The sequence below is a fragment of the Passer domesticus genome, chromosome 2 (genome assembly GCF_036417665.1).
Source record: "Passer domesticus isolate bPasDom1 chromosome 2, bPasDom1.hap1, whole genome shotgun sequence".
In the NCBI taxonomy this organism is placed as follows: domain Eukaryota; kingdom Metazoa; phylum Chordata; class Aves; order Passeriformes; family Passeridae; genus Passer; species Passer domesticus.
Genome location: NC_087475.1, coordinates 27074486 through 27100622, shown reverse-complemented (window position 1 = coordinate 27100622; position 26137 = coordinate 27074486). Strand labels below are relative to the sequence as shown.

Below are 26137 nucleotides of genomic sequence, written 5' to 3'. Positions count from 1 at the left end.
AGTTCTGAGAGCATGAAACCTCCAAGCTTCATTGTGCTCCATGCAGAAAAACAAAGCAGTAGAGCTGGATGGATAAGGAGAAGGCGATGCATGCCGCCTAACAAATTCCAGTTGGGATATTCCTTTGATTTTCTGAGATTCAATGGAAGTGTGAAGAGGCTCACTGGACAATCCTTGTGTGCATGTTTGCTCTGGACAGCGGTGGTGCAGGCAGTGTCAGCATCACCCACCTTCTGAATTAAAAGACTGAGCTGTTAAAGGATTTTCAGCATCTTGCATTCAAGGTCCAGCACTGACCACAGGAGTTACCCAGAAGGGAAACGTGGAACCTGGCAGGTGGTACATCTGTACAGCACACTGAGAACACACAACTTGTGGAAGTAATCTGCTACCTCACCAGTGGCAGAGAGGGTCTTCATGCCCAGTTTCAATCTCTATACTCCACATATAGACCAAAAAAGAAATGGAGCTTTTTTAAAACAGTCACAGTTTATGAAAGATGCCTTCCATCTTTCCAAAAAGTAATCAGAACAAAATCAAATGATGTATGGGTAAAGATCTGTGCACTAGATACAAAAACAGAAATGAGAAGGAAAGTGCCCAAAATGTGGCTCTAAAGGATTGGTCACGATGTTCTCTCAAAACTACCATTAAGGACAGAGACTAACAGAAACTCTCTAACCTCAGGAGGTGGCATAAAGAGTGCCAGGAACCTTGAAGAACACCCAGAGGCCTAAATGAATGTACAGATAGAGAGCAACTCAAAGTGCAGCTGTTAATGCCTAACTGCAAAGGTGCATTATTCCCACAAATGCACCCAAGCGCAAATTTGAAAGCAGTACCATTGCACAGGTCAAGCTGAGGGCAGGCCCACTGCTATGGATATTACATGAACAAGTAACATTCAGCTCAGCTTTAAGGCATCAGAAGGATTTCTGCAGTAAGAACAGAAAAGCGGGCATTTAAGACAAGCAAAACAGGGATGAACTTTTTCAAATGACATACTTACAGTCACTTTTCATTTAAGATAATTTTTTCCATTTGTGCCTTTATTCTAAAGGGACCAGAAATGATACTACTGCAGTGGTGTTCCTCAGGAGCTCAAGTGTTTCTGCTCTCTATAAGGTGCTTGCTGCATATAGTAATAAACAAACTTCTCTTTAGGCAAGGAGGAAGAATCTTTCCCTGTGGCTTTTACATAATTTCACAGAGTAAATCTCTGTATATTTATATATACATATAATTTGCATGTGTACGTATGTAACTAGAAAGCAAGCAAGAAGTCTTTAAAAAGAAATCTAATAAGAAGAAAAATTAAGGAATACTTTTTGTTCTACTCAGGTTTTCTTTGCAACATCACATCACTTGTTTTAAAACCTACCTCCTTGCCACAGAATTTCCTGTTAAGTACAAAATTTAAAAGTAACTGAAAGTAAAGGGGGGAGCGGAGGCTAATTTTTATTTGGGGAGGAAAGGGATTTTGTTTGAAGGTGGCAGGTTTTTAGGATTTTGTGTCTTCTTTTTTTGTCAGGTTACTGTTGTTTGGTTTTTTTTTTAAACAAGGAAGCATTACCATATTTTCTCAGATGCCTATAACATAGTTCTGATATTTTTAGCTGATTTTCTTCTGAGGCAGGAATAATAACCATTTTCTGTAAAATCACACCAATTTGTTACACAATTTTCTTTCCTCCCCTCCTTGCAATTATAATGGCAAAATTTGTTAAAAAGATTTTTTTTTAATTCTGTAGCAGAATGACTAAAATAATTTCCTTAGAGTACAATACAGGCTGTATGGAGTACTGCTAGCATGCCAACTGAGGTCTTGCTATTTTCTTTTACTCTAGTAAAGTCTTATCTCTAGTCTTAATTTATGTGGCCATAAGAGTGTTGGATTTTTGTTCAATCCCTTGTAAAATTAACTTTGGGCTTATGATTATTTGTCATGCTTTGTATTCCTGATAACACTATCCATTCCATCACCATCTTTACTGAAACACATAAACACCTTACATCTGTAAGCATTCAGCAATTACTCATGCAAGCTTGTCAATATGGGCCCACGTTCCACCAGAGCTCATCACTTTCCCTCCATTATTAAAAAATAAGTTAGTCAAATAAACATATTTATTACTAAGTAATCTGACTCATCACCAGAAGCTATCATCATGGGCTGGATTAAAAAAATTGAAAATAAAATTAAGACTGGCAAGCATAGCTATTTCATCTTTGTTTTAGTTTTTGTTACAAAATGAGTATCAAACAGGTATATGAGGAAAAACATTAAAATTATGATGATGATGGGACTTTACTGTCATCCAAATAAATACTGGAGATAAAAAGGACAATTAAAAACTTAAAATAACAGTACAAGAGAAATTAAGGGTGGTGTTGAAAAAATCCAAGCCCAAACCCTAGGACTTTCTGGGTAAACATGAGTGGAAGGAGGTTGGATCAGTGCACCAGGCCACATCCAAACCCCCTCTTAGACACTGCAATGTCCCCAACATAGGGACAAGCATCTCCTGTACAATCCACAGGGAGAGGCAAGTGCTTTCACAGGGCCTGTCTCCTCACCCACTGTGGCCAAGCACCTCAGCAAGAGTTCCAGCTTTAGACAAAGTATATTGGGGCATGCACACACAGCTGGAGAATGCAGCAGTTCAAAAGGAGGTTACTGATTTACTGTAAGTATTCTGAGCTAACTCCTTTTGGATATCAAGAATAATGAGTTACTCCCTCGTCTTATACCTCAATGCTGCATTTCAGCTGGCATTCAAGTAGTGTCTGAGACATATCTTCTTTCAATTATTTCCTCCCTGCATTGAGAACATGCAGATCACACCCTCCCAACTAAATTTCCAAAGAAACAAGCTATACAAAATTATGATATTATGACATTCTGCTTCTATAGAAAACCAAGTCACAAAAATCTGAAATCTACTCTATCAATTGACACAAATAGTACTACAATTTTAGTATAAATTACATATACAGCTGCCCGAAAGAGAAAAGAACATTCAAAAAACCCCAACAAATCAACAACCAAACCAAGGCCTTTTTATCTTGATATATTTAGTTAAATGTTTTAAATAGGGTGATTTCAGAATTAACATTGAAAAACTGACACTAAACCAAGACTTGGAAGTACAATATCAAAATGGCTTCTGAAACTGAATGTTCCATTTAAAAGCAGTAGCAAAGGCAAACCAATGCTCTGGTCAATTAACAGTATTGTAACAAAATAAAATCTATCTCCTCCCCTCACACTACAGACACCATTTTTTACTCCTAACCCACATTGTAAGCAATGTTTTTATATATTATATAGATTGTATATATTTTATATAGTATAGATTTAACATTATTTAATATTACATATAAATATAAAATATTTAAAAGTAAGATTTCTTGGAAGTTACCTATAGATGCAAAGAAAATGATGGCAAGAAAGTCACGTATTGGTTCAATACAGCACATAATCTCCTCAGTAACCATGTGACCCTGAGAAGAGATCAGAGCTCCAGCTAAGAAGCATCCCAGCTCCATTGAAACATCCAACAGCTCTGTGATCTGTTAAGGAATAACAGAGAATCTACTGCTGAGTGACTTTATACACCATTTCACAGTGAAACTATAAAACTTTACATTATACCAAATGCAGGAAATTACTATGTCTTTATGCAAGTTCAACAACAGAAGTCAGTGTATGTATTTTTATGTTCTGTAGTATTGTACTTATACATAGGACTCACAAATCCAGTTTCTCCCTTTATGTTACCTCCTTTCCCACAAAAACAAAAATAAATTTCTTAGTCTACATTGCAATGCTTTTTGTGACCCTTATGGACAGCATCTGATTTCACAAGTCAGAGAGACTATGACAGCTTTGGAATCAGGATTACATAATACATTCAGGCTGTGGAATAAAGCAGTAAGAACAAGGTATTTTCCAGCTGTCAAACAAGAGGGAAAAAATGAACATCTAAGCTTATATTTGGGAGAAGAGTCTCAATCTAGCAGAAGTCTCTGGCATAAATTACATTTTATTATTGTAAATTTGATTCAAATGTGCCTATGGGCTTTACTGAATAAGGATTCATTTAAGTGTGTAAAGTAAACTGCTGAAATGAAGCACAATGACTACTTGAAAGAATTCAGACTGCTTCATTCTTTTTAAATATTTTAATGCAGTACTAGAAGAAGAGATTAAACATGTAAAGAGACTAAACAAAACACAAAGTAACTGCTTATGGCAATGCTTGGAACACTAAAAAAAAAGCAAACTGCACCTCTAATGCATAGTATGGTATAAAGTATATATTTTAAAAATTACTTCAAAATCACACAGATGTAGATGGTCATCTTGCTGAGAAAGGCCAATGTTATTAATATTAATAGAACATTTAAAACCAATCACTTACTTTAATTCTAATTTAGATTAAGCAAGAATACACTATAGTACATTAATAGACAGCATTCATCGTATCTTGAATGGTGTCCACACTTCCAAGGGAGCAGTGCAAAAGACACAATAAGTCTCCACACTATGCATAAGATGGCACCCAAAAATAACCCCAAGACATTTGTGTATGGAAGTAATAATGTCTGAATGCTCATGACATAAGTGCATTTGTTATAACAGTCTGTAATTTATTCCAAGATATTTGAGGTGATAAATTGGTTCTGTCAACTCATATAATTACTTGCTGATCATGCAAAGCAAACAAGGTAATGTAAATCTCATTTTAAACCAAGAGGAATTTCAGTGCTTTTTAGAACAATTTCAAATTGTAAGAGGGAAGAAGACAATACATACATGAAGGACTTTAAAATAACTAAGAGATGAATAAAATTAAGGCAACAGTTATGAATAGGAAACATTTAAGTTCTTCTCAATCATACATTAGTTGTTTTAAAAGTCACAGCCTCTTTTGGATGATTAAGATCCAATACAGCCTATTCAAATAAAGCTGGGATTATTTTTACTACTCAGCTATAATCTTCCATACTTAAGTACTGTCAACTGCAACAGAGCTCTACGTCAAAACTTTTATAGCTAATATTTTAAACATTCCCTTGGACAGGATTAGGTTACCATAAAGGAAGACATACAGTATATCCTGTACCAGAATTGCATGATACTGCACTGTTGTGAGAATCACTCTTCAAGCAAGGAACAATTTGAGTGTGAAAGAAACATGTTTGTTCAGAAAGCATCAGACATAACTGGAGCAAACTGCATGTCTAACTGGGAATTTGTTCCCACAGCATAAAAACTGAATTACATTCCTTCAGTTTATGGCAAGGCAAGTATAAGCTAAAGGCCTGGTTAAAAAATAGGCAAGTTTTACTGTTTCTTGTCTAGTCTCTGGGTACTACCCAACTCCAGCTCTACAAAATCCATAGGTCACTCCACAAACAGAAAAGTGTAAAGGGTATCAGAGTGCAAGAAAAGAATGAAAAATTACACCATCTTCTTAACACTCTCTCCCCTCCTCCAATTTGTTCTTCAGATTTACAGAATGAACCAGGTTGGAAAAGACCTTTGAGATCATTGAGTCCAACCTTTTATACGTAGCTTTGTACATAAATTCCTTTTACAATTCCCATCTTGGTCGCTGGTTGTCCCATGGTATCACCTACAAGTGGACACATTTCCTCAGCTAAACTGTAGCATCAGGGTTTATCATATATGATGTATAGGCACATGTGCACACACATACTGGAGAGGACTTGCTTTACTGGCAGGAAGGCATTTGCAGCAGTTTCTTACATAAGCAAAACCTGGAGAGTATTGGGCACTTAGTATTCCCTCTCTGCTTGCATCACTTCTGATGTTCAACCTTTACCCAGAGGGTTTTGGCCATTACTAATCCCTGGGCTTTACACTGTCCTCTTCTCAACTCCTACGTTACAGAAAGCTTTTTCAGTCAAAATTACATGAAAAACTTGGTCAATTCACATGTTTTTCTCAGTACAACTAAGTTTTCAGTTGTAATCAAGGGTCCCATTTTACTCCAATTCAGAAAAGATTGGTTTGCTTTCACTAGAATAATGAATTTTTATGTTCAAATGTTCCACCACATCAATAAATAAAGAAATAAACATTACTGCTATAACATGTTCTGGGCGAATCTCAACCATCTGTTCAGCAGTTCTTTTGCTTATATTCTCCAATGATGTCTATCTTATTGCTATTTAATCATCCAGAAGCTTAATGAATATGGTAATTGAGTAAAATTAAATAAAATTTTGGTGGAAATAAAAGTATTAGAATTTCAGGCTTTAGTAACTTAGATCTGCTCAAGAGTAAAGAGGTGAATTTTAAGATTGCATCTCTAGAAAGTGAAGCTGTAATGGAAATGGAAACAATTTTAAGCGAACCTTGTAAAAGCTGCATCTCAATTGTGTTTTGTGAAATAATTAACTAAAATATTTGAGATTACAGTTCTTCCTTAATCATCTTTTAATTGACAGAAAGGAGTTCATAAGCACTTTATAAGCCATTGAGAAGTACTTCAGGCAAGCAAAGAATGATATTACAGTACTAGTAATCATATCCATAAGACACTGCAGAAAAACATCATACATTTTCATACATAAAGTACTGCAATAACATCACTGTATTTTCTTCTTGGTGTATAAAGCAAACCAGCAATTTGCCTCCACTTGCTGCCAGCATCCCAGGTCAACCATCAGGCACTGAAACTAGAAGTCACTTTTTCTCCACATGTATGCACAGTCCTGTAAACATGGAAATGTAACTGCTGTCCTTCTTGTCAGGTCAGGTTTTCTATTTTTCCCTATAACATTCCACAATTTCAGTTTTAAAAAAACTGAAAAACTGATTAATGTTGTTCCACAGGTTTCCAATACAGCACTTCACTATCAGGACGGTGTTTAAAACATTTTTCCTTGCAATGTTTCTGTACATATAGAACATGAAAAAGCAACAGTACCCCACTGAATGCTTAGGCTCACATATTCTACAGCTCATCCTGGTAAATACCTTGACTTACAACTACCAGTTTGGCCATTGATCCTGAATGGTCATGTTTAAAACCCTAAGTCAGATTTGGTCCTTATGTTGCAATACAGGAGAACAGTTCACCAATTAAAACAAAAAAACAAACAATCAAACCGCTACCTGCATAACTCAAAGCTTGAAAAGGAGTTGCTAAGAAGTACAAGAATGATCTACTGAACCTTTGTTACTGAAGACAAGGTACATGATTCAAAGATGCACAACTTGGTGTCAGTGTCATCTACACTATTACAGGATTGGCACTTGACACAATCCCCACCTCCCAGCCCTGATCTGCCTAACTAATTGAAGGATGAAAGGGAGGGGAAGTTCAATTCTTTCTGTGAATACTGAGAACAGAAAGGGTATCTAAAGCTCCAAGTCTTACTAAAATATCTGCAGGTGTAACAAGTTGCAGTGTTATCCAAGTGACTCAAGTTCAGAAATGCTCAAAAGTCACGATACTCAAAGCTCCTCAACTGACATGATAATCCTTATATGAAAATTGCTTACTCACACTGCAGTATAGGAACCTCTTCTGTCTCACCTCCCCTCTTTTCTCCCATACAGAATTTGCCCTTATCAGCAGGGAAATGGCAATTCTTGTTTAATTAATCATCTGAGACTTTTCAAACACAGGAACCAAGGAAAATAAATCAACTTTATATATAATGAGCATTACATGTGTTGGTGTTACACATTAATCCAAACACTGAATAAGCTTAGCTGGACCCCAGAAACCCAGCCAACACTGAAGCATGTAATAAGTAACTATATGCATGAGGCAGGAACACCTTATCATTCCTAGTCTCTTTTTCGTGTATTGGAAAGAATGTGTCCTGCAATGTAACACAGAAAGCTAAAAAGTGAGTTAAATTATTTTATTTAAAAATGTATCTCAAATTTTCTAAATGGAGCTGCAGAGTTGTCTTCAGTTAAGGATGCTAAAATAGGTGCTCTCTCCTCTACAGATTCAAAAGCTTTTTTAGAATTACATCAGTACAGAAAATTCTGTATTTGCAGATTAATTACACAAACTCCTTCAATATTTAGGCTTGGCTTTCCAAGGAGAAAGCTCTTTGCAGAATCCATGAGAGTTTAATTGTTTTCCTACCTGGCACCCAAACTTTAATTTAACCTTCCCAGAGATATGCAACGCTTTCAGCTTAGATTGCAATCACTCATCCTATGTTTGTATTCCTGACAAAGTACAGCACCTATACCAATTAACATGGGTTTTCCAGAAGGTTTGTTTATTCACCTATTCAACTCAACAAGCAAACACTTTTTCACTTTTTACATTTTTTTAAAGTTTGTGTTCAAACTATAACTTGTACCATTACTATAATGAATTTATAAATGTCAGTGAATATCAAGCATCTCAACTGGTTCAATGAAGTTACCTGCAGTATACTTTGTAGCATTCCCTTTGATAAATTATTCATCAATTTTAAAAGGAAAGAATTTTGAAAATGCTGAAGAAGCCTTCTGGGTTTACAGTATAAACCCAACAAACTCAAACATATTCCCCCCATCATGTATGTGTACACACATGTATTGTGTAAAGTCACGTAGACAAACTCCTTGTGTATCTGAAATGCAAATTGGATATGAGAAGCCCAATTCTATGTCAGCCATGGTACCATAATATTTTACACAAGTGGTTTCTTTGCTGTTTTTTATTAAAGTTGTTCTACGAGTGTAATGTTTGCTTGTTAGAAAGTAAAAAGGTGAAACTAGTTTTGTTTCTTCTCTTAATAGAGGACACATTTGAAATATGAATAGCTGTTTAGAGAAATGGAACTTTTAACTTATACAGTAGAAGTCACTAACTAAAGCAATGGTCTCACTAACTTCTTTTTAACCTTCTTCCTGACAAAGGTCAGGTTTTCCTGTTGGACTGTAGTAACTAAGCAAACACCCCTAGAAAACAGGCACAGGAACTTTTTGGCTTAATTATTCTCAGGAGATGTAACAATCTGCACATTCAGGATAATGGAGTGTCAAACCCACAACATTATCAAGCAACTGTCACATTCTGCTCTCCAGCAGTGTCATTCTTCAGAAGGCTGAAACATGAAAAGGAGAACTCAGGGGAAAATTAACTACACCAAATCGGGTTAATCAAAATCTACAAACCTTAAGGCATTTCTCTACTTTTTTAACTTCATCCCAAAATGTGTCTCTCACACAAAAAGATAATTATTTTATAGTAACAACTATGTTGAGAATTTGCTATTCAGAAGAAATTTGTGAGCAAATGTCACAAATGTCATTATCAGTATCTCAAAACCCATCCTGAATGTTTTCAAATACATGAAGTAGATCACAATTAAAACTCAGATATGATTCCTAAACTGGCTGTATTAAAAGTTAACAGCAGAATTTCAGCTGATTCACACTCAAATTGTATCTCTTCTTACTCATCTGTGCTATAATGCAGGAATCATCTGCACATTTAGGGGTTGTTTTAAAACAATTTAAAACCAGATAATTACAGAGGCACATGTATATACAATAACACTATGTGTGATGGCTTTTGTGATACTGATGAAGTAAGCTACCACACGTATAAAAATGTTTTATCAATTCAAAAGATTACCGTTAACATAAGGAAGGTGAATGCAGTTATTCCTAGAATGAGGATTTCTTTATTCCCTTTGCTTTCTGTGTGCAACTTGCGGTAATACGGTCCTATGAGATAAGTCTTTATAACAAGACATAGAAGAAAAACAGCAGCCAGAAAAAACAGAATTTGGCCAATCAGTACCAGTATTCTCAGAATTTCCTTGAAAATGCTGGAAGAGAAGAACAAACAAAAAGTTTCTTTCAAGTGCTTTCATACTTCCCAACCAGTTCCCCATAAATGAAAATACCTAATTCCATAAATGCTCAAATCAAGAAGGTATTTAGATACATTAGCAAACAAGATTAAGACTAAATCTGCAGAGTGCCCAGAAACCTCTTTTACAGTCTAGAATTTACTTCCATGTTGACTCATAAAGATTTTCATTGACTAATCTCCAAGGTAAGCCATTAGGCACAATAATACTGTCACTTAGTCTTTGACAAAAACGTGCCCTGCAGGAATAAAGTAGAGTGAAGAAATTACCTTTTTTTTTTACAGTAACAAACTTTTCACTCAAAATTTTAATTACCACACAGGATTAACGCAGCTGTAGCAAGGAGATTATTTTCATACAACTACTTTCAGATGACTACTACAGGTTTCTACTTCACGACAAGTAGGAACAGTAAAGGAAATCTCACTGAACAGAGCACCTGTTTTCTATGGAACTGACATTAACTGCAGTGCTTTCACATTCATATTGACAATCTACATACTAATTGCAAGGGGTAGAGGGAAGATCCATACAATGATTTTTTTTACCTGGAATATGTGCTCACTCCTGCTTGAATAAGCGTAGGCATGACAGCTATAAATAAACCAAGCTGCACATCCTGCATCACCAACATGCCAAGCAGTACGCTGCTGTAGTCAATATCCCCTGTACACCAGCAAAGTGGTCATGGAAACAGCCATCAGAAACTACGAATGTTTGCAAATGCTCATAAATCTAGAAAAGGCTTAATCAAATGGAAGCCCAATATAGGTTGTAATAGGTTGGAGGTCATTCAAAGCAGTTTACGATTTTTTTTTACCCCATAAATAGGTAAATTAAAATGTATCTATGAAGACATACTAAAACACAAAGTATTAATATTAAATTTCTGTTACACAATTAAAACACAGACTTTGCTTAGCAGTTAAGCACTAGTTACACACTGAGTATAATTCCTCTACTGAGAGTATACAGACTTTATTCTGAAGACACACATTCGAGCCAGCATGTGTAAAATATACACCTTGAATTCTGGCATTAGAATGAATATTCTAGAGGGTGAGGAGTACTTGAACACAATTTGTATGAGGGAGATTTAAGTGGAAGAAAGCACAATGTCAAAACTTTCAAAAGGAAACATTTAGAAGTATTTGAGAAGCTAGAAATATGGCCCTTGAAGGTCCTTATTTGAAGAGCTATTAGCTATGAAAGACCATCAGAACTGGTTTCTGTTTCCTGAAGAAGGATGTGAATTTTTTTAATTAACCTTTCTGCCCTGATGACAGGTAGCAGTAGGCTAATCTGGTAACCTCTTAAGAAGTTCAAGGATTCCAGATACTCAGTAAAGTCAGTTCTCAATGGAGAGTACTACAATGGTTGTACTACACTGTCTTTGCCCAAAGAGGACCGGCTATGTACAAATCAAGTACAATTCCTAGCAAGAATACACACAACACTGGCCAGTGTTAAATAAGGATGATTTTTTATAAACCAGGCTTAAGAGTGGGTTTGTTTTGGTTTTTTGTTTTTTTTTTTTTTTAACTAGCTTCTCTTGTAGTATTACAAAGTCAACTTCTTTCAACTTTTATTAGATACTACAGTAGTCCATATTTAAAGTCATACTCACCCTCTTTATCTCCTCGAACACTACCTGCAAGAAATCTGGACACCAGTGGTGTGCTTGACAAAGACAAACAAGTGGAAATGAAGACACTCTGTGTTGGTCTAATTTGGAGCAAGTGCCCCCATAGTAAACCAAAGGCAATCATCAGAACTGTCATGTAGCAGGGTCCTTGCAATGATATTTTCCATACCTTGGGAAGAAAACAAGTTCTTATGACACTTTTCTCATTGCTAAGTTAACTACTTATTTGCAATGAAAAACATTGTAAAGATGTGTGATCTGGGACTGTCATACTGGGTCACAGAGTAATGGACTGTCACACTAGATCACCTAAAACTCCCAGCTTACAATACTGAGTAAATATTGTACTCCAAAGGACTCCCTGCCAGAAATCAGGTGAATTTCCCAAAGCTCAAGGAGAAACTAAGGGCCAAATGATCCAGTAAGTGTTGAAATACATACAATACACCAATACCAGTACCAATACCAGTAACCTGCCCCAAACTAGTGCAGAAGCAAATGTGAAGCTGCAATTTACCTACTACAGTTTAGGAAGCCTTGAATTACTGATTTTTATCTTGGACTTTAGATGGACTAGAAACAGCAGATTAAGCTAAATGGTCATAAATTGTAACATATTTCAATTAAAGCTTTTCCAGTATCATAAACTCACAACCATCAGTTTAGGAACAGATCACACAATGCAATTCTTCACATATTTGTAGCCGCATTTTCCACAACTAAAACTCTAGGTGATTTATAATATTTTCTTTTTAAATGAAGATCAAAAGAAACTTGTAGTTTTTGCTGAATTCTGGTGGCCACATAATTTAATATTCCAGATTATGTCAACATACTTGCTTAATCAGTTTATTAGCCAATGGAGTATGTATTATCAATTCAGTTTGGAGTACTTAAACTTTCAGATTTTTTTATAACAGGAATGGCAAACATCCCTGACACTCCATAACAGCAACTGCACATTACTGCATGTTAAAATAAAGCAGAGGTGGACTGTCAAACTGTAAGAGATTTTTCTAGTAATCAAACTGTTTTACTGAAATAGGGAGTAAATGTAGGTTTTTTTGAGGCACTGAATAAATAATGCATTCTGTTCGTTCCAAAGAGCAGAAGCAAATGTCATATTTGTCTTTTCAAAAATGTATAAAGCTACACCAGTGTATTGTAGGGAGTATGTAAAAATCTAAAATATAACTGAAATCTGCAGTTTCAGTAATTAGCAATTAAATCCCTTAACACAGAGATATTATAAAAAATACCTTTCTTAATCTTTCAGGAGAAAATTCCAGACCAACTAGAAAGAGAGTGAAGAATACACCAAACTCTCCTAACGTCTCCACCTGTACAATAGACTTAGGAAAACAAAAAGAAAAATATCAGTGCACAACAGTCTACTTATGATACAAAATTATGAGTACGCTACAAAACAAACTGATTCTCATTATGTTTCCACAGGTAGTTCACTTGCTGTTCCTATGACATCAAAAGTTCCCAGAACACCTTTGGAGTGCAATTATTTTTCCCATCACCTGGCTGATACTAGGCAGTAATTTGGTGGGAGACTGCTGGTCACCCAAAGTGCACATGTGCATTGATCTTGGTAAGTGTTGAGGAACTGATCCAGGTAGCTTGGCTGGCAAGCTGCAGATTGAGATGGAGACTGAACTCTCAGTGGGAGCCTGCAACAAGGGGCAGTGAACTACAAACCTTTGATAACAAGGGCATGAAGGTGAAGAAGGCAGAGAGCCTTGTGAATGGTCAGACTGGAAAGTTTCCTTAGCAGTAAGCTTACTTGCTGGTTGAAAAAAAATAGGCTATGTTTTATGCATGTACTCTTAAATCTCCAAGGCTTGCTTCCACAAGCTACTTCTGGCTAGTTATTTTATTGGTCTATTGGTATCTTTCTGCTGGACTGTGGCTGCTGTGGTTCTCCACCCTACAGGCTCCACACATCCATCTCAGACCAGCACAATTACCAGCCTTTGTGCTACAGAGAGAAGGATCCAACGGCAAGAAAAGTGGTGGCCTTCCTCATCACAACAGAAAAATGGGCATACTTCTGGCTGGCAACTGGTGTACCCTCAGGGCTCTCAGGCCAGTTCTGTTCAATAGATACATGTATGTATCAATGAGGAAATTATTCAAAATACTGGATTCTAATCCCCCTGGGATGGGGTAATGCCAGGCACAAGTATGGATTAGGAGAGGAGTGGCTGAAGAGCAGCCCTGCACAGAGGGATCTGGGGGTGCTGGTGGACAGCAGGCTCAGTGTGAGACAGCAGAGGGCAAACCCCATCCTGGGGTGCATCAAACAGAGCATCACAGTCACTCAAAATTATCCTGTTGTATTCAGTGTTGGTGTGGCCTCAGACCTCACGGGCCTGACCTGGAGCACTGTGTGCAGTTCTGGGCCCCAGTATGGAAGGAGGATGTGAAGGCCCTTGAATGCATCCAGAAGAGGACAAAGCTGGTGGAAGGCTGGAAGGATTGTCCTGTGAGGAACAGCTAAGGACTCTGGGTTTGCCTAGCTTGGAGAAAAGCAGGATGAGGGGCAACCTCATCATTCTCTACAGCTTCCTGAGGAGAGGAAGTGGACAAGGAGGTGCTAAGCTCTTCTCACTGCTATGCACTGACAGGATGAGTGGAAATGGTTCAAAGCTGCCCCAGGAGAGGTTCAGACTGGACATCAGGAGGCATTTCTTTTCTGAGAGGATGGTGATACCTTGGAACATGCTTCCTAAAGAGCTGATTGATGCCCCAGGCTTGTCAGTGTTTGAGAGACATCTGGACAACACCCTTAAAAATATGCTTTAACTTTTGGTGAGCCCTGAATTGTTCAGGCAGTTGACTGGAATAGTCAATTCTACTCTAAAATCCTAGTATTTCTTTTCTATGTATTTATGGACCAGAGTAGAAGAAAACAAGGTTTACAGAAGTGGGGATGGAAACCATCTTTTCTGCCAGATTAGAATCTGCCTGCCTTCTTAGTTCCTCAGACATTCAACTTTTTTAGGAAATGGAAAAGAGACCCAGTCAACAAGAGTATTATCCAGATGAATAACATTTAATCACAGCTCCACAACAAAAAGGCAAGTCACTTAAACTGCCCTTAAGAAACATCTTTCATATCTCTTCTGACCACATCATCTTCTTCAATGTAAGAGTCCTGAAATTTGCTGTTGGGTCTCTTTCTCATGCCAAGCTTACAATCTTGTTTCTCAGTCTTAAGTGATCAAACTTCCCAGACATTCTCAACCCAGAAATTACATACAAGACAGAGGCTGAGATTAAATAATCTCTTCCAATACAAGATCAACAAAATCCTACAATTTCTACTAATCCCTACTTTTGAGCTCAACAATCATTTTCAACAGAAGCCCATGGAGGAGCAGATGTTGCAAAGACAGTAAGTTCCAAGTGGTTTCATGGATATCAGTGTAACAGACACGTGCAACTTAAGCAGACATTAGTGTGCAGCCCTAGCATGTGTTCTGTTTTGCCTGCTGGCTAAACAATCTGTTAATGCACACCAGAGCACTTAATCAAAACACGTCCAGCCAACCACAGCTCTCGGTTTCACAGGAGCCACTAACCAGGGTACACGTGATGGAGCTAAAAAGGTTCAAAAGACCTCAGGAATGTGGGCAGGGTACTGGGAAAGGAATAAGGGGACCAGGGTGGATGAAAGCACTACAGAGTGCAAAATAACTCTCTAGAAACCAAGCTATGTTCCTTGGGGAACTATTTGTTTTAAATGCTTCCTCCATTGTCAGCACTGAAACTTTTTGTAAGTTTCTGTATATTTTATGTCATTTAAATAATTTGGCTCCCAATTGTGATGTTTTATGATTAAAATAAAAAAAGAAAGAAAAAAAACCACCTGATATAAAAATTCCACAACACACAACCTTCAGTTTTCACTTTCAACAGTTGTCATAATTTTATAGGAGAAAAAAAATAATTGAAAACAAAATTATTCAAAGACATAAAATTTGAAGCTCTCCTCTTGTAAAGGTTCATGTTTGGGGATATCTTTTTTTTTTTTAAATACATTTGAGGCTTATATCCTTTTATCCTATCCATATCCTTTTAAAGCTACTTTTAAAGATTTCAATGAATTAAATTAGTCAAGAACTAACCTGCACACTTACCTTGATACTATTTAGTCCTGAGGGTCCTAAGAGTACTCCACAGATGATATATCCAAACATGGTTGGCAATCCTATTGTTGTGCACAGCCAGCCACACGGCAAAGACAACATTCCTATTGTTACAATATCCTAAATACATAAGGTTTATAAAGGCATTAATATAAAGGACACAAATTTAGGATAAAATTGAAGACTATTATCTTTCAAAAGATAAATAGCACTGTAAAATTAAATGTAGACTACTTCACGTGAAACGAAAACAAAACTTCTGTAAATTAACTTCAATGTTTTAGTAGGTGTAAGCACAGCAGTTTTTCAGATGAAGCAGATGAGGTACTGACCTTAAGTAACTGGGGGACTTTAAATCAATTTATAAATATTTTAAATATATTATAGAAAGTAGGCAATTTCCTGGGTGGAATGACACCTTTCATTAAAACAAGATGGTGAAACAGAACTGTTTTGGGTTTTACAATTAAAACAAAAATCCCAATCCAGTTACTCTATTTAAAGCACAAATACAATCAAAACTCTACCATGTCTACGTGTTTTTCAGTATCCCTTTTTTCATCACAAGGCACAACCAGAAATTCTCTCTACTGACAACATGCAAGTGGCTTATTAAGCACAGCAGTAGCTTTAACACTTTGTAGTCTGACAGAAGGGACAGTGCCTCAAAGGTGCAACAAGAGAGGCCAAATAAAAACACAGAGTGGCATCATGATCAGTCTTGTGAAGACAAACCTAAGAGCAGGGAAGACATGGCTGAATCACCATAGATGGAGGAGTCATGAATGCTGGGATAACTTCAGGCAGAGAAATGCTGGAACTATACTCACTCCAACCAAACAGTACTGACATGCAAACCTGTGGGACTAAATCCAGAAGTGAATGACAAGAATGTCTCTAAAATTATTACCTTTATGAAATGATGATCAGCACGAGGAATGGTTGAGTCTCTGGGTTTAGTAAGGATATACTGATTGTTCTGAGAATCAATAAGCATACTAAGTCCTAAGTCATCTTCTACTTCTCTTTTTGAAGCATTTCTTTTGGAGTTGGCTTCATCTTCTTCCACCCTTAAAACAGCTTCAAAGTTTACACCTCTTACCTTTAAAAAACGAAAACAAATAATCAAGCAAACAAAAAAAAGGAGAGTCAATTAAGTATATCATAATAACAGAAGAACTATTAGCTGTGCTTGAAGTTTCTACAGAACTTTTTGACACCAACTAAAAATACTGCAGGTTTCTTCTCTAAAAATCTTTCAATCTCTTTATCAAAACTCGATGCCTTTAAAAGTAACATTTTCTTACCTTGAACAAAACCAATTGGAGATTACAAGGTGATATTCAGATCACAAAAATCTGAACTAAAGACTGCATTCCAAGTTAAGAAAAGGTCACTATCCTGTAAATTTGAAGGTGATGTTATAAGAACTGTTTCTACCCAGTTATTTTCAGGATTTTATTTCTCAGAACAGCAATTCTTGAACTCAGGTTGTAGTGCAGATTTCTTTTTTTTTTTACCTGCTACACTTCACTATTTGGCTATATTTTAACAGAAACTTGTGTCTTTATCAGAATATCGATTACTGTATAAACGCTTCTCTAGTCTAAAATTCCACCGTTTTAGTTTAAAAAAATGTTCCTTGCAATGATGGAGAAGCACATAGAGCTCAAGGCTGCACTTCATGATTCCTTTCAGGGATGGAGCCACAAGCAGAAGAGCAGGGAAGAAGGGAGGAAGAGCGGAAGCAGGCGGCGCTGGCTCCAGGTGCCGCAGGGAGCGCCCGCTCGGCTCGGCCGGGGCCGCTCCCCCCGGGCGGGACAGGAGAGGGCGCTCCCACCGCCCGGCACGGCCCGGCACGGCCCGGCCCCCACGGGCACCACCGCTCGCATCTGCCGCACGCGAAATAAAAAACCTGCCAAAAAAAAAAAAAAAAACCAAAAAAACACCAACAAAACCACACACGGCTTGGCTTTCTGCTGCACAGAAACTGATTTTGCCTCCTCAGCAGAACTCAAGAGCTATGCCCACCTTGGGAGTCAACCTGGAAATCGATAAAAACCTCCCAAGAGCAGAAGCCAAATAAACTGTAACCCTTGTTGTTTATGCAAACAGGGCCAATTTAGGGAGCCTATTTGAGGATGGACAAATGGGACACTAGAATAAACTGACGTATTCCTGGCCCTAGAGACATATAGCCTTGCCTGAAGGATACTGTCCCATCATGCAGCATAAAAACAAGGAGCAGTGCAGATAGGCCAAGGTACAAAACACAGAGGAAGTCAGACATGGAAGAATGTAACATCCCAAACACATTTCAGATTTTTCCTTCAAAAAATATATATTTTCTCAGACTGGGAAAACCAACTGCAAGGATTCTTGCTGTCCCGTAACTTTCTCAAGAAAATTAAGAAGTGGAGACAATGCTGAACACGGTAACTCCATATCCTGCCAAGTCCAACCACCACAATCCCCACCACCACAGAGATGCCATATCTATCACGGGCTGTATCACTCAGATTACCACACTTGGGCCTGTCAAAGTGGCAGCTGCAGGGAGCACTTTCAAATCAAAACTACAGAAATCACTAGCAAAAAGGAGCAGTTACTCCTGTTTGCTCACTCTTCAACAAACACTAAAACCCTAACAACTATATAACACAAGAGATACACACAGGGCAAACATCAACTATAAATAAATACACTCCAATGAAATGACTGAGTCTAAAGCATCACTTACAGATTTGTTGTCATCAAAGGCATGCTCTTCTATTTCCTCTTCCAATCTATCAGCTGCCTTCCTGACATCTTCCAGAATTTCATCAAGCATCGACAGGCTTTTGTTTTGGTGCTGCATGTTCTTAAGGGCTTCAACCTGGTGTTTCTCTGCTGCTAAGAGTTCAACATATTCCATTTCTTCCTGTTGAATTATACAACACACAGATAAAGTGTTGGCAGGCCTTTGAGCAGAAAAAACATTTGACATAAATGTGTGCTTCTTTTGACACAAAACATTTTATCAGTGGAATTGCAAAAGCAATACAGACGTCATGAAGATATTTAAAGATTGATTTTTCTTGTGCCAATTTTCATTGGGTAAGTGGGCAAGAAAACAAAACAACCAAACCAAATATCCACCAATAGCCTTTTCTATTACATTAAACAGCAGACCTGCCCCAAGGTTATGATCCAGAAAATACAAGAAAGGATTTACTACGAGAAACTCTAGGAAACATTTCAGAGCCAAATAAAGTTTACAACTTCGTGCTTTTGAAGAGAAGCATAATAACTTGAAAGCATAACCATACTATCTACAACAAACAAACAAATTAGATGTAAAGCACAATGAATCTTAATTTTATAAGCCCTTTTATAAACATAGGAAGAGGTCTGTTTATGGTTTTCAAAAATTACAATAACTGTGGAAACAGGATGAAAAGAAGAGCTGCGGTAGAGATGAGCAGCCAATCACTCTAGCCAAGCTTCCTGTTCATGTTTCCCAAAAAGCACTTTTCCTATCAGAATTAAAACACCCTTTTCACCCTATTTCAGTTTGGGCCTCTTATCAGCTTGCACTGACAACTTCTGAAATTACTTGGTTTCTGAAGTAAAAAGAGAAAATATGCTGATATGGTTTGATACGGTGTGAAAATATTTCAGTAATTTCCCTGATAAAGTTATGATGTTTCAGGTTCAAAAAGAGAACTAAAAAGCTTAATTTACTAACAACTGGGGCTAACACCTTTTACAGAGTTACCATGACAGTAACCAAACAGAATACTGTGTATTGACAGAGAACAACTTGAGGGTTTTGGGGAAAAAAGATTCTTTCCTTTGCATGTCTCTATTCTTTTAAAGATTGTTGAAAGAACAGCTATAAGGAAACACACAGAAGGGCAGCACTCCTTCCTTTCAGTTAGGTTCAGGTTGCTGAGAATACCTGGATGAGACCCTTCTTCTGCTCTTTTAAAAAGCTAATATTGTTAAAAAGAAAAAAATAAAACCCCAGGCAAAATAATGCAAGCAATCTATAGGTCTGACTCAATTCCCAGAAAACACAAGTTGTTGTCCCCAGATGCCCCTGCCACGCCCAGTTAGAAATCAGAGAACACAGATCTCCCATAGGTTGTGTATTTTATCTGCCTACCCTCCATAGATATCTTCAATAACCTGAGCTTATTATATGGTCCTAAACACCTATGCTTAAATAACTGCAGTATCTCCTCCTCCACACATTTGCAGATGGACATTTTTCCCCTTGGAACCTGCAAGAACATGCTCATAATTCAGTCAATTCCTTGATGCCAAGAGAAGAATCTGTTCAGTACAACCAGTGACTGCAGCCGAACCCTTTAAAATCCTGACAGTCGGATGAATGCCTCTGACTGTGAGGAAACCACAGCACTGGTGTCTGCTGGTGTTTAGAACTATCATAGTTACACCCTCATGGTGAAAGTTACCCAGAGCCCAAAATAACTGGAGCTGGGAAGAATGTAACTATTAATGCGTTTGGCCCAATGTCAACAATTAGTTCTTATGCAACACATAAGTAGGAGACACAGTCATTCTCATACAGCCTCAAGGAAAAACATTTCCTATGTGTTGCTCTCTGCTAGCAGACATAGCTCAAAAGATGTAAGAAACAGCCCCCATATGAGCTGCAGATTCTCTGCTAATTCAGCAACAACTTAGAACACAAAGTGAAATTGATAATGGTAAGATTCTTTCCCCTCAAAAATAGAAGAGGTTTTGGAGCAAGGAGCCCATCCCAGTCCTTTCCACTGGCCAAGACAAACAGGCTGAACAGAGCTATAGGCAAACTATATAAAAAAATCATCTCTAATTTAAAAGAAGTTTCCCAAGATAACAAGGTAGAAAAGCTTTGAAAAAATAAGAGTTTAGCTTCAAGCTCCTACAATTAACAAAGATTAAAGTTTTTGTAGTCCATTAAAGTGGCATCTGTTTCCACCAAGAGACAAATGTGACAGCAGTAGACTGGGACAACCACAGGCAATGGTGTCCACAGAAAGCATGAGTTAATTCAAACAGCCTGCTACATGCTAAGCAGAAGTGCATCACAGTACAAACACTGTTCTGCAACTCAGGCTGGGATTGGAGACACCTGATCACGAGGATAACAAGCCACCTCTTAAGAAAAGCAATACAGATAAGGATTGTGTACTTAATAGGAACGCCTGAAAACATATGAGCAAAATGAAGATTAAGACCTTGGGGCAATGCTGACTCAGAATGCAGAGTTGCTGTTGCACTCCAGTATGTATTCAGAGACAAAAGCACAAGCAGAAGATGTTGCATCTTTGCAATACTTTTAAGTAATTTTTTTCCACCCATGTCTGATTAGAAGGTATCAGAGAAATTAGAAGCTAATTAAAAAGTAGGTAAGATTTTGTTACTTTTTTTCCTGAACTTCCAAACAGGATCCTGGAGCAAAAGAAGGCAGAAATCATCTTCAGTGCTTCTTTCTTACTTCCCCCTGCCATATACCATGAATGATCCCACTGTATCTTTTTACAGCAGCAGAACCAGCAAGAAATGCATCAGACATATACATATCCCAGCACTAATGACTTCCAAGAATTTCTACTCAACAGAAATAAAGGGAAGAGTCCAGCACCCCCTACAGTTACTTGTATTTTCCATTCACTCACTGTTTAAAAAATAGATGCTCTAAGAGTACACCAACAAAATAATTGTTACAGTAAAATGAAACTGGGACAAAGCTGGACCTAATGTGTGTCTTATGAACTAAGAACAAGTCCAAAACAAATGTATCCCATGCAATTTTCATCTTTTTGGCATGCATTTTTTAAAATCTTTTGCTTCCCCTTATACAACAATTATAAGGTTAGGACTACAAATACTCTGTTTAAATACCACATGCATGGCATAAGAAGGAAGGTGCAAAAGATTGCTCACTCAAGTAAATATTTTTTAAATACAAAAAAAGCCTGCAAGATCCACTTCAGCAGAAGTAAACTTTTGACAGGACACACCTCTAAACCATATCATTGTACACAAAGGCCTCCTTCTAGAAGAATCACCATTCTCAAGTTCAAGAATAAATTATTTCATTATTTTACAGTAACATTACCAACAATTAGGTAAATGGGAAAGAAGGTTCTGGAATGCCTCACTGCTGCTATTTTACAAGCTCTGAGAAAGTAAAAAGGTAGAAAACCAAGTAAAGCTCATGACAATTTCTATAACATTTCTATGCAGCAGGGGCTGCCATAAAATATCACTATACAAGTCATATAAAGTAGTTCATCAGAATACATCTAGATCCAAATTATTCTCTATTCAAATTTGTTGTAATTCACTCTTCATTTCCACTGCACAGAATCACTCCAGTCTGCCAAGTTTACATCCTAATTTCTACTTCTACCAGCCTATCTTGGCACTATTCACTGGACACCTTTACTGCAAATAACTTCTTTCCAGCTTCACCTGTCAAGGCCTGCACATTTCTTAGCACAAATGCTCTTCAGAGACTCTCACAACTCAAATGCTAAATGCCAATTACATTTTTATTCCTTCTCTTGCTCCCTTGTGCAAGGGCAACCTCTTATTTTGGAAGACAGAAAACAATGAAAATTCCTAATATATTCCTCCAGTGGTTGAGGAGTAGAGAAAGGAAAAGAGCAATTTAAATACCAAATACATTAAATTGCATTTTCTCTCAATTGCAGACCCAGTACACAGTCTGAGCACTACCAAGTGCAGAAGACACTGGCAGATTGTGCTCAACCTAACAGGACATGGGAACTCAAACTTTCCATGAATATCTGTGTTCAACTGTTACTCATCCGTGTTTTTTCTTGACAAAGTTATTTCAGCTGACTCTTTCTTGGAAGCACTGCATTTCAAACCTGCATTTCTTAGGCTGGGAGTGCAATACTGAGTTTAAAAATCTAGTCACCTACTGTTTTGCATGTCCATTTTACTCAGGCTACACAAACACGGATATGAAAGGCAGCAAGTCATTCTGTTTTAACTGCGGACTTTGATTGAGCAATTCTCATTTAAAATGGAAAAAAACCCCTTAGTATTTCACCATTTGATGGCATTATTTCTACTCAGCTAATGCCACTGGCTTGTCTAGTGCAACTGTGCTATGTGTACTGATTCACTCTTCTTATCCCTCTCCCTTTAACATTATACTTGCCATAGGTCTTATGATTATGCTCAGCTTTGAGATAAGAACTACTGACTACTAATACGTTTTATGCTCTACAACAGAATTACTTGTAAATTTACTAATGAAAACAAATACTTCAATAAACAGTAAACATTGCAAGTTTTATGTAGATATCCTTTTTTATTAAAACAGACAAACTGTGCCATAATAAAGTTAAAATCACAAGTAGAATATGAATACTCTAGTAACAAACACGGGGAAACCAACCTTAATTGCAGCTTCTCTCAAGGCCTCCAGTCTCTGTCTACTGCTTTCTTTCATATTTACAACATCTTTGTAGTCACCCTGTAGAGCTCTCTGGAGGCCATGGATTGCCTGAAATACTGAGTTTTCACTTTCATTTAGCTCCTTTTGGAAAATTTCAAAGGTGTGCACCTGAAAAAGTTTCTCTTCATCAGACAGTCCTGCATCCTTCTCAACTGCTCTTATGGCATTTTTTAGTTTGTTGAGAACGACGTTCTTTTGGCGAAGAAGACCAGACAGTTTTCTGCAGCTCTCCAACACCCACTGCTTCCTCTGAGTGATAACAGCTCCTTTCCCACGGTGCAGCTTTATTGCATGCTTCACTACATCTTCACGCTCCGCGGGGTTTGCTAACGGGCCACAAGGCAGTGAAACCAACGTCCACAGGGAAATAAATCCAGTCGCCTTCATCCTCCACTTTATATTCCTCTTGGGAGAAACTGATAATCCACAGCTGCTCAAAGCTTTCTGCTACATGGTTTCTGCATCTCCAGCATGCACAGCAGGCTGCAAGATAGCACCAATCGTTATCAAACATGGTAATGTTGGGCCATTGGATCAAACAAATGTAGGAAATAAATCCAAGACCGCCTCCAGCACCACAAGCTTTAACAGAACACATAGAGTCCTCTTAGCTCAACATTTATGAAAACCAAGAAACAGTCCAAGGTTACTGACAGATTTTTGTCTTCCCTATGACTATTTCCTAGATAACATCTTGTTTTATAAGCAGTGACTGGAAAGCTTAGTCACTTCACATGGTACTCATCTGCACTTCTCACAGGAAAGAAAAGCCTTTAAAAATATCAGGCCATGATGTCATAGGCTGCATTTCAACCCAGCACTAGAACTCACTATTCTTAGCTGCCAGTAAATCTCCTGTCTCTTCTAAAACCTATCCCAAAACATTGTATTATAATAATTTGTTATTTATAAAGTCTCAGAAGCATTAACAAATTCAACTACACACATTCAACAAAACATAAAAATGAAAACACCTAATTGAATCAGATTACATTATAAATCATAACTGTGGAAGAAACAACAGCAAAACTTCCTGGCCTTCTGAGTGCTACTAGTTTGGACCAAAGATGTCCTTCACCTGAAAGGCTGTGGGGCCCTGAGGTACTTTACTTCTAAACCTATTACGGATTTTCAAGATTTTAAAGTAAATTACAAAAATACTAAATCAATTAATTCATAAGTTCATTTCCCAGCAACTACTTGAAAATCTGTAATTAAACTGCTGTATTTCAACACCAAGCAGGATGGAATTTAAAAACTAATTTCCTTCCCTCAGAACCTAGAAGGAACTACTGACATTATTGCACAAAACAACAGCTATATTTTCTTTTAAAAAATCCAAACAAACATAAAGACCTTCAAAAAAAACCCTCACACCACAAAGTTACACACTATATATAAAATTTTGTACTTGGCATTCTAAAAATTCACATCACACACAACATGTTAACAGATCATCAATACAGCAGGTATTTCCCTAAAAATTTAGTTATTCTTCATCATTGGGGCTGCAGCCTTAATCAGGAACCAATACATGGACACAGTCATCTGGAAGCAGTCTGCCTGAGAGAGAACCTTGTTTTCCTACAAGGCAGTAGCAGTCACAGTCCCAGATATCCAAGCCAGCCATCATCAGTACATGGAATGAGCTCTGAGCAGCCCGGTCTAGCAGTAGATGTCCCTGCCCATGGCACAGGGGTTGGAGCCATTGGTCTTTACGGTCCCTTCCAACCCAGGCCATTCTGGATTCCATGGGAAGGGAACATGGCAAGCACAGTCATGCTCTCCTTTCATTTGTTAAACACCCTCCCATCTCTGTTTCAGAGAGAAATGAGAAAATCTGTCTGTGGGTTGGTTTATTTCTTTTTTCAGTGCATAAAATGCGACCCAAAGTATTCAGTTACTATTAGTTGACTGTGGGCTAGGGTTTAATAACACAAAGAACTACAACATTTAAAATTAAGAACTGAAAAGGCAATCAAAATAGCAAAATCATATCACATCAGTATAATGTCAAAAAATAATAAAGTACACACATTTCAGAACTTTGATAAAGCTGTGGGTCTTACTACTTTTAAGGAATCAGGAAAATAACAATCCTCACCATCTGGCAAAGTTCTAGAGTGAAATTTAAGGAAATATTTCTTCATATGTACAAATGAATGCTCTTCCTGTTTAGTAGGCTTGGCAGAGATTTTTTTTAAAATATATATTACAACCTATTTTTGCAAGAAAGAGGGAGAATAAAACACCCAGTGTATATGCAAGGCAAGTAAAAGACACCCAGTGTATACCCAAGGTGAGTTAAAGACTCCACTGCATGTCTTACGTGGTACATCAAACCACATAACTACATTTTGAGCAGAGATTTACATCAGCAAACTTCACTCCCTGTTGCACTGTGCGAACTTAGCACTGTGGCTCACACATGGGGGCAGTTTTGTTTCTGTGTTTTTTACTTGGCTAGCGAAAACTGTTTAGAGGAGCGACACCTGGGACAGTGCTCAAAAGCTCGTGAGGGAATAAAGATAAATTATGTGATGCTGAGCACAAAAACAAAACAAAACCCCCCTAAACCAAGGCAAAAACCTAACACTCCTCTCCGTTCACCACCAATAAGTATCAAATCGGAGAGAGAGTCCTTATTTAAACAGCGTTTGCTTCCTGCTGGATTGCAGCTCATCTTCCCCCTTTTTCCTTCCTGAACACGACACTGCAGCACCAGGTTTCATCAAGCTGATAATACCGGACCCTGCCTCCAGCCCGCTCTTGCGGGTCCTTCCAGGTCTGTGGGCTCGCCTCCCTCGCCCCCTTTCCCGTGCCAGCTCCTCGCCGGGAGCCGCAGGCCAGCGGGGCCGTGCCCGCACCTCAGCGCGGCGGCAGCTCCCGGCGCCGCTCCCTGCGGCGGGCGGACGGACGGCGGGGCACACGGGGAGAACAGAAGGGGCTACGCGGAGCGCGGGGGCCGGCCCGGCT

The 26137-nt window shown here is 38.0% G+C and overlaps 1 protein-coding gene across 3 annotated transcripts in view; it reads right to left on the bottom strand.

Annotated features, from left to right (window-relative positions):
• Positions 1 to 26137, bottom strand: part of TMCO3 (transmembrane and coiled-coil domains 3) — a 33785-nt gene that overhangs the window by 7441 nt on the left and 207 nt on the right. The window contains exons 2-10 of one of the 3 annotated variants that reach the window (XM_064407868.1): positions 23102 to 23644; positions 18416 to 18595; positions 16586 to 16777; positions 15667 to 15795; positions 12775 to 12867; positions 11498 to 11684; positions 10419 to 10536; positions 9630 to 9825; positions 3423 to 3573 (exon numbers count right to left, since the gene is read on the bottom strand). In XM_064407868.1, coding sequence (XP_064263938.1) covers positions 3423 to 3573; positions 9630 to 9825; positions 10419 to 10536; positions 11498 to 11684; positions 12775 to 12867; positions 15667 to 15795; positions 16586 to 16777; positions 18416 to 18595; positions 23102 to 23548 — 1693 coding nt within the window. In that variant the 5' untranslated portion in view covers positions 23549 to 23644. Of the gene's footprint in view, positions 1 to 3422; positions 3574 to 3603; positions 9097 to 9629; positions 9826 to 10418; positions 10537 to 11497; positions 11685 to 12774; positions 12868 to 15666; positions 15796 to 16585; positions 16778 to 18415; positions 18596 to 23101; positions 23645 to 26137 lie in introns of those variants that run through there. The other 2 variants (XM_064407869.1, XR_010355658.1) reach the window with 2 other exon arrangements.